Below are 11,439 nucleotides of genomic sequence, written 5' to 3'. Positions count from 1 at the left end.
ATCTTGAATGTATCATAGATAAGCTGCTATATAACGACTGCCACTTCAGATAGCTGTGACATTGGGTGATTAACTAGTTGTTACTTAACCTTCTAACTTCTGTATAAGTCTAATTACATGAAACAGAAGTTGGTGTTTTGATTTTTTACTTTGCTTTTCTGTTTGGAGTGTCATTGTAACTACTGAATTGTAAATTATAGAAAATAATTGCATATGTTAAAAAAATATGAAACTTTTTAAAGTAAAAAAAATAAAATAAAATAAAATTTCAAAAAAACAAGAAAAGAAAAGAAAACAGCCACCCTCATTCATGGACGTGTTGTCTGTGGTTGCCTTTTTGCTCCAAGAGCAGAGCTGAGCAGCTGTACCAAGGACTGGCTGGCTTACAAAATTTACTCTCTGGCCCTTTACAGAAGATGTTCACCAGCCGCTGTGTTAGAGAAACATTTACAAGTTAAATGATTCGATGACTCAGATGGCTTCAACACAATCAGAAAGGGAGCAGGTGGAACCGGAGACACAGCAATTGGCCACATATTGTTAGGTGTTGAATTTGGACACTGAGTATATGACGTTTATTACCTTATCTCTCTACCTCTGTACATATTCGCAACACCTATAGGAGAAGTAACAATAAATGTTTCTTCAAAGAAGCAATTAGAAAATAATCTGAATTCTGTGCCTCTGAATAACTATTTTAACCAAGATTATTTCCCCAGGAAAACAAGGGACTTTGCTGCTGGCTTATCAATATTCCCGTGCTGTAGAACTATTTTGTCTAGATGCCATCCACTTCCTGCAAATGCATCAAGCCATTTATATGATAAAGGGACCACCAATAGTAGAGGAGAAAATGCACTTTGACAAAGGGGAGCCATAACCCAGGTCTAGCTGGCCTATTCTTCGGCAATATTTGCATAACTAATGATCATGTGCCCAGCACATGGAAAGTGTAATACACATTTCTTAAGGGAAAGTAAACACAGACTTCCAATCTTAAGAATAAACAGAAACTCCATTAATTAGTCACTTGTCCTTTGTGCTTAGTGGATCCACTTCTTATAATACAGACAAAAAATTTTGGCTTGGACAATAGCCAATCTCTTTTCTTTTGAATGAAGGGAATGAAGGATAGCAGTTTTATACGTAAGAGAGATAGAGAAGAGAGTAACAATCTGCTCTATGATTTCAAAGTTCACCTTCCTGAGGAACCACCTGGCTGCCACTGTGCGCCGGTCAAAACAGCAGAGGTCTTGTCTCACAGAGTCACAACCAGACTAAATGCAACGTGTTCTATTCTCTGTTCCACTTGTACAGTCCAAAAGAAGTTTTTGAAATCAAAGCCCTCCCAAGGTTGACAAATTTTCTTTCTATATCAAGGAAGGAGTTAAATAAGTTTTTCTTTCTTTTCTCTGTATATGATTCCAGATTGCAAGACTGGAATCTTCTAGGACTTTCAACAAGGCCACTTAAGGCAAATGTATAAACCTCCTACATAAAACATTTCCATGTTTTCCACCCCTTCCAAGAGACAGAGTAGGAAAAAACGTGAGATCCTAATAGTGTCCCAACTCTCCAGGACCCTCAGTTCAAGGCTTGGACCCGTAAAAGGAGATATTCTCAGTATTCTCAGCTCTCAATCACAGAAATTCCGGAGCATAGCCATTCCTGTCTTCTCTTCTCATGACAGAGCTGTGGAAGCACGAGAAAAAAATGCCCCGTTTGATGAATATGAAAAAAGCAACAGAAAATTGTTTTCATGAGATTTATGGCTCTTAGGTCCAAAGTAAGTAATCCTTAAAAGGACTAGCTGATGCCTTTCTCTTCTTCCCTCCAAACAGACCCATCCTGACCTGCAGTTTTCAAAGTACAGCTTCTCATCCTGGCCCAGAGACCTTCAGATTGCTATGAAAAACAAAGCTCTCTGACTGCTGCTCTAGCTTTTTCTGGGGCATCTTTCCAGAAGCACCAGCAGTTTACATCTGTTTTGACTGAGTTGGGTAATATCACAAAATAAAATTTATTAATTAACGCCTCCTGGAATCTCCCTAGGGAAGTCATACCATTTTGTTAATGTAAAATAAATCTTTACCTTTAAATTCAGCTAATCCCAAATCACACTAAATTAAAACATATGCTATATGCTTTGAAGGTTTGGGGTGGTTTCAGTCTGAATGTTCCATATTGTATTATATATATATACATATATACAGATATTTAACTGACTAAAACAATAATGGATATAATTTCAACCACTCAAAGTTTTAAGGAGCAAATGGTTTCTATAGCAACTGAAGACAGTCGTCTGTGCATTCCTGGCATTTTCTATGATGGTAAGTGATGTTAAATTTATGCTTTAATATATATGGTAAAAAATAGCCAAGTTAAGCTTGCCAAGGGAACCATAATTTTACTCCTTTTCAAAATCATTTTATGGCTTTTATATATAATAACAAAATTGGTCTGATACACAGCTCTGATTTTTTTCACCTCATAATTTAGAAAGGAAACTAAAAGCCACCAAGAAACGTTGACCAAACATACACATCTCCTAATACAAAAGCCAAGGCAACATCCACAAACATGAATACAATTTTAATTTTAAATTCTGATAAAAGCCATCACTTAAATTACGACATGATGTTTATGAATCCACAAGGAAATGCCTCGGTCATAGTACTATGCAAGAGGCATTATAGTTAAGGACATACATTCTGGAGTTAGATGGCCTGGTTCAAATCCTAGCTCTTGTTACTAGCAATGTGCTACTAGAAAAAATTACTGAAACTTCCCAAGCCTGTTACTTCTTCTATGGGCATATCAGAGAGCACACCCAGATATCAGTTCAGAGAAATAAAGTACATGCACATAGCCTAGCAGAGTACCTGCCCACAGCAATGCTCAGTAAATGGAATTACAATTCCTTTATTTCAAACACAGGTGTTGAGGGGTGCATCGGTGGCTCAGTTGGTTAAGTGTCCAACTGCGGCTCAGGTCATGATCTCGAGATTCATTAGCTCGAGCCCCATATGGGACTCTGTGCTGACAGCTCAGAGCCTGGAGTCTGCTTCGGATTCTGTGTCTCCCTCTCTCTCTGCCCCTCCCCTGCTCACAGTCTCTCTCTCTTTCTTTCTCAAAAATAAATAAACATTTAATAAACCAAACACATCTGTTGAAGTCAATATATAGATGCTAATAATTTATAATTTATTCATTAGCAAATCAAATTTGATAGGTCGGAGGACATATCCTTATGAAAACTATTTTAAATTACAAAAATCTAGATTTTACTTTTTTTCTCTCAAAACAAAACAAAATAACAAAATAACAAAAACAAACAAAACCCAAAGTTCTAAAAATCTACCTAATCAAAGAAATGTGACAAATTTATTAAGCACATGAAAAATACTACTTGCATAACTGGGTGACTCATACCTAGTTAACTGGAATTATGTATCAAACTCTCAAAAGAAAAAAAAATCTCTAGGCCAACAACTAAAATTTATTTAATTCTAAGTGAACATTATTTTTACAAATTCAGTCTTCCCAAATTAAGAGCTCATATTGAAAAACATTTCATATGCCCAAGAAAGGAAGGAAGGAAGGAAGGAAGGAAGGAAGGAAGGAAGGAAAAGAGAAGAGAAGAAAAGAAAAGGAAAGAAAAGAGAAGAGGAAAGAAAGAAAAGGAGAGAAAAGAAAGAAAAGAAGAGAAGAGAAGAGAAGAGAAGAGAAGAGAAGAGAAGAGAAGAGAAGAGAAAGAAAAGAAAAGGAGAAAGGTGGGTTCATCCATCGACTTCTATGACACCGCTCTACTGTCATAGTGAAAACTCAAACACATTATCCTGGAGAGGTATATTCCTATTACCTTGAACAAAGTTCCTATGGCAAGGACTTTTTTCCTAAGGAGTGAATTAGAAAACAAAATTTTACAACAGAAGAAAAAAATACCTAAGGGAAAGGATAAGAAATGAAAGTTTGGGAAAGATGATGTATTTACCACATTTGTTTCCAAAATTACTCTAACTCTGCATGATAATTGAAGCTATTCTGAAAACTCAGGAAAAGGGACACCACTAGGTTCTATATGTCTGTACTTTCATTAAAACCATCCCTTGGAGATGAACTGTATCCATCAGAACCATCTCAGAAAGACAGATTTTGTGCCTGTATTTTGTGCCTGTCTTCCTGGTCCAACTATGGACCTCTTAGACTCACCTGGAGGAGACACATCATTTGTTCAGGTAGTCAGTAAGCCAAGCGCCATGAGCAAGTGTTTACTGAGCATTGGTTATGTGATAGATACAATTCTAGGTGCTATTTTGCAACCATTGTTTTTAATAGAATATGTCACAGTAACTATCTAATTTCCTTTTCTATTTCTATGAACAGATGCCTGTTTTTTTAACTTGTGTTTTTGGTTTTCTTAATATTTATTTATTTTTGAGAGAGAGAGAGAGAGAGAGAGAGAGAAGGTGCAAAGAACAGAGAGAGAGAAAGAGAAACAGAGAATCCCAAGCAGGCTCTGTGCTGTCAGTACAGACCCTGATGTAGAGCTTGATCCCACAAACCATGACATCATGACCTGAGCTGAAATCAAGAGTCGGATGCTTAACCAACTGACCCACCTCCCCTAACAGATGCATTTTATGAAATCATTTAAAAATGTTATTCTGGTACCTTATTTCTAATAAACAGTAAGTTCTATTTGCTAAGGAAGTAAAACAATTATATTGTGCTATGGTGGTTCCAAAGTTAACATATTTTTCACGGTTAACCTGAGCATAGTTGGTTAAAAAAAACCACACTATTATTTGAAAGACAAATACTCAATGAAGAAAAATGGCCACATGATGAAATTTACTAACTTGTAAATATTTTTATATTTATAATTGACCTCCACTAGCAAATGAAATTGAACTTAATATCATAATAAATACCTAATATATGACTGTGGTAAAGTTTCTTTTCTGATCTTCCATGTTCTCATTTATAAAATAAGGAATTTAATCTGAAGACTGTTCCACATTCTGATGCTACATAATTCTGTGATTCTAAAAAATAAGCCCCTGAAAAATGATAGTGGCCCCTAAGATCTGTTGAAAGAAAATTATTATTTTCCAGGTTTGCTTTGTGAGGGACTATTCACCCAACTTGCACATGTCCATTCCTGGCTTGTTCAGAGCTGGCATTTATCTACTGTTAAGAAGACATCCCCACTGCTTCTGTGATTTCCGCCATTTGTCCTAGAGGCTGAACTGCCTTCATTTCCCACCCACTTCTGAGTTTGATGTGGGAGCCAAAGGCTATAGACCACCTGTTTGTGTCTCTCCAAAATTCATAGGTTGAAACCTAATCACCAATGTGATGCTATTGAGGTGGGGCCTCTGGGAAATGATTAGGTTTGGATGAGATCATCAGAGTGAGGCTTCCATGATGGAACTGGTGTCCAGAAATGGGGATGCCGAGAGCTTTCTCTCCACATGCAGGATGTAGTAAGAAGGATGTCTGTAACCCAGGGAGCCAGCCCTCACCAAAAACTTAACTGTGATAGTCCCCTGATTTTGGACTTCTAGTCTCTAGAAGCATGAGCAATAAGTGTTTGTTGGTTAAGCCACCCAGCTGGGGTAGTTTGTTACCAACAGCCCAAACCAAGGAAGATACTGAGTAAGAAGAAGGAAGTTAGAGGAGTCTCCACAATGTATCAAAAATGAATTAAATAACAAAAGTTACAAAAATGCCCAAACTACAGAGATTCATGGGAAGAGAGCAAGGTGGTCTGTGTCCCCTAGAAAAGAATGTGCACAAGCAATCTGCACATTTACGACCATCAATACTAGCCTTGGTGATCATCTTTATTTACTGAAAAATTAGATCAGGTATTATGAACACTAATCTCAGGAGAAACAGTATATGTAGGAAAATAAAATTTTAAATATTTAAAAGGCATCTGAGTGGCTCAGTTGGTTAAGCGTCTGACCCCTGATTTCAGCTCAGGTCATGATTTCACAGTTCCTGAGATCAGCCCCATTTGGGGCTTGTGCTGACAGTGCAGAGCCTGCTCTCTCAAAGTAAAAAAATAAAAAAATAAAAATAAAATAAATAAAAATAAAATATTTAAGAAAGAACAACAGTAATTTTAATACAAGCATACATGGTGTAAGGTTTTTTTAGAACTGCCTAAAAAATACATATTGTCAGAAACTGCGCATCAGCATAACATGTAAGTAAAAAAGAAGAACATTTAGGGGCACGTGGATGGCTCATTTGGTTGAGCAACAAGCTCTTGATTTCAGCTCAGGTCATAATCTCATGGCTCACATTGGGCTCCCTGCTGCAAGACCCTGTTTGAGATTCTCTGTTTCCCTCTCTCACTGCCCCTCCCCAGCTTGTGCACGCGTGCTGTCTCACTCCCTCAAAGTAAATAAATTAACTTAAAAAAAGAACACCTAAAATTTCATTTTCTCTTCTCTGTATTCTGTATCTACATATACTCTAAGATACATTCAAACTGTAGGCTCCTCAGTGATCAGAATGTTGATAATAATAGGCAATACTGTCATGTTTTGGGTGCCTGAATGACTTTACACATACATTTCATTTGAGTATCTCCCACAGTTACAGTCCCTGCTGTATGCTTAGATTGCTGTATCCGATAGCACATAGCAAGGATCTTCAACAAATGCACTGCACGTCACTTTTGTACCAAAAAAAAAAAAAAAAAAGTTTTGCAGATGCAGTCTCCCTGCTGTTCATTGTCTGGAAAGTGTTTTAAGTCATTTGCTTCTATACTAATTGATGCTCATGAACTGTGCTTTACTTCGCTATTCTGTATTCTAGAGAAACCGATTCTACGATGACAATAACCTGCAGCCCACCGATGAGATGGAGAAAATGTAAGCAGATGGGACACATCTGTTAATCATAAACATTTCTTCATTAGTGTCATCATCAGATTTATATGTACCATGCTTTTGTGAAAGGCTGTGACAGTAATCATATTTAATCTATATTTTAAACAGTCAAGCCACTGGCCATTTTTCATAGAGGTAGATCCTTATGGACATGTAATACATATGGATTTTTTGGGGGGGGAGGTCATGATGACCCCTTGATGTTAATTATGTAATGTCAGACACATCCAAATTCTTTCAACAGAGTGCTAAGTACATATTATCTATTTGCCTAGCACTGGGATTTGGGAAGATGGCATGGGATGGTAGAATCCACCAGTGGTCAAGTAAAAGAAACATCAGTGTACTATCCCCAGCCAGACCACTTACCTTTGTGACCCTGCACCATCCTGCACTCCAAGCCCATCTATAAAAGAAGTGGAAGACCATGGGAAATATGCCTGAAACTCTATGTAAATGCCTATGGAAGAACTCAAAATATGGTAATACAAGTAAACCAAATTATTATAAATGATTATACTCTAAAATATCAATGTTCTCCAAAGGAAAATGTAGTACTAATTGGCAAAATCTTGACTTACCATTAAGAACATTCTAATTAGAGGAAAAAATTAAAAATATTTTTCTCATTCATTTTTCTGCCTGTATCTCAGCAGTTATTTGAGGTTACAAGTGACTTTGTAGGCAGAGAAGCATTTTTGAAACCGTTACAGCAATGGGGTAATGAAGACATGCCCATATTCATACCTCTAGACTAGAAAGACCTAGTCCATGATGCCAGATTTGCTTCTCCCCACAACTTGTACTGAATGACCAGAGGCAAAGGCCAAGGCATGGGCAAGAGCGCAAGAGGGATCATGAAACCATCATATGCTACAAATCTTCCTTGGTACCAGAAGCCACTTGATACAAATACATTTAATAGAAACCATTCTTGTATGTAAAGGACACTAGTCATATTTCATCAATTATTAATAAAGTAAACATCTCGCCACAAGAGGCCTATCCAGGGCCGCCTGGGTGGCTCAGTCGGTTAAGCGTCCGGCTTCAGTTCAGGTCATGATCTCGCGGTTCGTAGGTTCAAGCCCCACATCAGGCTCTGTGCTGATAGCTCAGAGCCTGGAGCCTGCTTCAGATTCTGTATCTCACTCTCTCTGACACCGCCCCCCCCCCCCACACTGTCTCTCTCTGTCTCTCAAATACAAATAAAAAACATAAAAAAGTAAAAATTTAAAAAAAGGATGCCTATACAACCAGAGGAAATAAATCATTTAACAGTAAAATTATATTAACATCACAAAGCTTCACAAACCAAATAGCATGCCATGTGCAGGACAGATGAAGGTTCACTGAGAATTTCAAAGTCACAACACTTCTGTTTTTATCATGCCCTTTAGGGGATGACCATCAGGAAAGCTGCAGGGCGATAGGGGATCACTGATGCCAAGAAGGGCAAGACTGTGCAACAGAAAATGAAAGGCATTGATGGATGGATTGTAAAAACAATGTATCAACACTAATGATCAAATTGACAGAACAAAAACAAAGGAGTCTGGGGGCATGAAAATTTCAACATGACTTCAACCTGATTCAACATGATTCAGGCTATTGAATACAGGTACCAGTTTTACATTAGGTTTCAGGGTTTTATTTCCCAATTTGGAACATGTGTTGTGCTTGGCTTCAGACTAGTGATTGTCAACCCCTGGCACACACTGGAGTCACCTGGGGAGCCCCGAATGCAGGGTGCGCCCACAGACCAATTAAATCAGAATCCTGGTGTAGATCAGGAAGTTTTTAAAAACTCCCCATGTGATTCTACTGGTATGAGGACTCACACTCTGCATTTAGACCTGATTTTCAAAATGCAGCTAGCTTTCTCCCTGTTATGTGACAGATTCTCTTTAAAAGGATGTCTTCCACTTTGTAGTGGAAAGTAGTTAAAGATCCCCAACGTCCCAAGGCAATGCTGAACTTCAACTAAGAGCATCCCAAACCCAGGACATTTGCAAAAACACAAAGAGCAAACTGTATCCTCAATTTGCCTATAAATTCTTGGGAATATCTAAGATTCTGTTGAGGCCAGAGCTTAGATCTTATGCTGTGTTCTCTGAAGTAACATTAACAGAAATATCAGAAGCCCGAAACTATTTTCCATGAAAAATTAAGATTTCTAGAGATAAATCAAAGATGACAGGATAGTGTCATTTTTAGGAGGCAGTTAATGCATTGTGGAAAATGCCAATTAAAAATGTCTGTCTCATTAATTAGCACACATAGCCCATCTTGATCTAGTTAAATACCAACCAATCACTAACTAAAAAAATAATTTTCAGTCTCTCACATCAAGATTCTAAAAGAACTGGGAAGTGAGATATAAAGGAAAAAGCAAAGTCAAATATTGAAGATCAGGGTCAAGCACAGTTCTCATGGGCTACAAAATCTCTTACAGTAGCAAGTACAAACTTTTAAATTTTTTAAATGTTTTTATTTATTTTTGAGAGAGAGAGAGTCAGCAGGGGAGGGTCAGAGAGAGAGGGAGACACAGAATGTGAAGACAGGCTCCAGGCTCTGAGCTAGCTGTCAGCACAGAGCCTGATGTGGGGCTCGAACCCATGAACCATGAGATCATGACCTGAGCCGAAGTCGGATGCTTAACCGACTGAGCCACGCAGGCGCCCCAGCAAGTACAAACCTTTAGATAGAAGGAAATGGTAAAGATGAATTTGGTGCACACAATCTCTGTCCTCTGCTTACACTCTTCCTACCTGGCCAGGCGATGCTCTCACAGGGAGAGCAGGAGATGAGAAAACAATGACATCAAGGTAGATGGGTGAGGAACTGTGCAGAGGGTCCAAGAGTATTGAAGAATCCTCCTCCAGAACGTATTCCCCAATGGTCACCATGTTTTTGCATATGGCGAGGGGACATTTGGTCATCTTCCATTTTCCACAGAAGTGGAGGAATAAAAACAACCATTTCTTTCACTTACGATGACAAAAACGTAAGAGGAATTTCAAAGTTATAGAGCATCATGCAAATGTGACATGGCACAGTCACGGTGACACTGCAGAAGAGGAGGGAAGATAGGAGGAGAGGTCAGAGGCACAGAGGAAAGGTCGGCATGCATGTAGAGGAAGCCATGATGGAATGGAACAGATACACCAAGTTAGCTCAGCAGCAAACCACAGTAAGTATGTAATTAATCAAACCGAAACAAAGCCAACTACAGGATCTGTAAGGAAAGAGGAATGGACGGGAATCAACACTAGTCACGAAAAAGAGTGAGCATCTTGCAGATCAGTGCATAAAAGGAAGAAACAAGAATGAAAGTGGAGAATGCCACAGGTTAAGGGAATCAAACTTAGAGCCTAAAGAAGTGGGTAGCATTCTGGTTAGAGGGGACAGGTCACTTAACCCCACACATTCTCTCAGAATTCCAGTGACCAAGGGCAAATCCATGAAACCATCTGCCATGTAAAATACAAATTACGGAATTTGAAGGACTGGAAAACAAGACAGACATTATGATTATACTAAAACTGTGTACGTAAATACTTAAAAAGTAAAAGATAAGTTGTTAATTTCTAAATTGAGGCTTTTCCCCTTGTTCAAATTCAAATCATAAAAGGCCTATAAGCATGTTTGTGTATGCATGTGAACATGTAAGTGATACCCTAGAAATTTCTCCAGAGAAAGGGTAGGGAAGGGCTCTATATTTGGTACTTTAATATCCTGCTCTGAAAGTACTTTGACAGCCAGATCTTCAAACCAAGATGGCTAAGCAGAAGCAAAGGGAAAAAACAAAAAACTTTAAAGTCTATGACGAACAGTTAGCTAATCTAGAACTCTTAGTAATCTGACAACTAAGGAATAAAGAAGGAAAGGAACAGACACAACTCAGGGCATCAATCTTCTATCAGCAACCAGACACTGACCCGGACCCCTGGGCCCGTCCCCAGGGGGTGTCACCGTACTCCTGCCTCTGGAAGAGACCATGGGTTACTGTTACCTGCAACCACAGCCTGTCGCCCGCCACGGTCCTGCCGATGGCACTGCACTGGAAGGTGGCAAACTGGCCGGCATTGACCTCCACGTTCTGAATCCGCAGGAAGTGGGGAGTTCTGGCTGCAGGAACAGAGAGAATTAAAGGCATTAATGTGGAGATTTGTAACGTATATGTGTCTTTTTGAATTTATTTGCAATTTTGGGTGTTCCTGTTTTGTTTACCTTTGAAAAACTATTGCTTTTGCTTCTAAGAATGCTTTTGAGATTTCATTATGATTGTAAAGGGTATCATAGAAGGCTCTGCGTGCTCTGAAAAAACAGAGAAGCCAAGCATTCTGGGATAGAACCAAGAAGAAAGAAGATATTTTATTGTTCCTGCTGTGCAAATTATCATAGCTCAGCAGTCTTCTTGTAATAACAGATCTGTATTAATAAAGATTACACTGAAGCCTAATTGATGTTTTGAACAAAAACATATTAGATATTTATACTAGCAACATGAAAAGAACAGTAAGAAGTT

The 11,439-nt window shown here is 38.5% G+C and overlaps 1 protein-coding gene across 1 annotated transcript in view; it reads right to left on the bottom strand.

Annotated features, from left to right (window-relative positions):
- The window catches only part of PTPRM (protein tyrosine phosphatase receptor type M), a 755,728-nt gene that overhangs the window by 409,507 nt on the left and 334,782 nt on the right, over positions 1-11,439 (bottom strand). The window contains exon 5 of the mRNA XM_029921584.1: positions 10,924-11,039. Coding sequence (XP_029777444.1) covers positions 10,924-11,039 — 116 coding nt within the window. The remainder of the gene's footprint in view (positions 1-10,923; positions 11,040-11,439) is intronic.

This window comes from Suricata suricatta, chromosome 14 (assembly GCF_006229205.1).
Source record: "Suricata suricatta isolate VVHF042 chromosome 14, meerkat_22Aug2017_6uvM2_HiC, whole genome shotgun sequence".
NCBI classification, from domain to species: domain Eukaryota; kingdom Metazoa; phylum Chordata; class Mammalia; order Carnivora; family Herpestidae; genus Suricata; species Suricata suricatta.
Note: the sequence above shows the minus strand (reverse complement) of the source record. Positions and strands in the feature narration are given on the sequence as shown.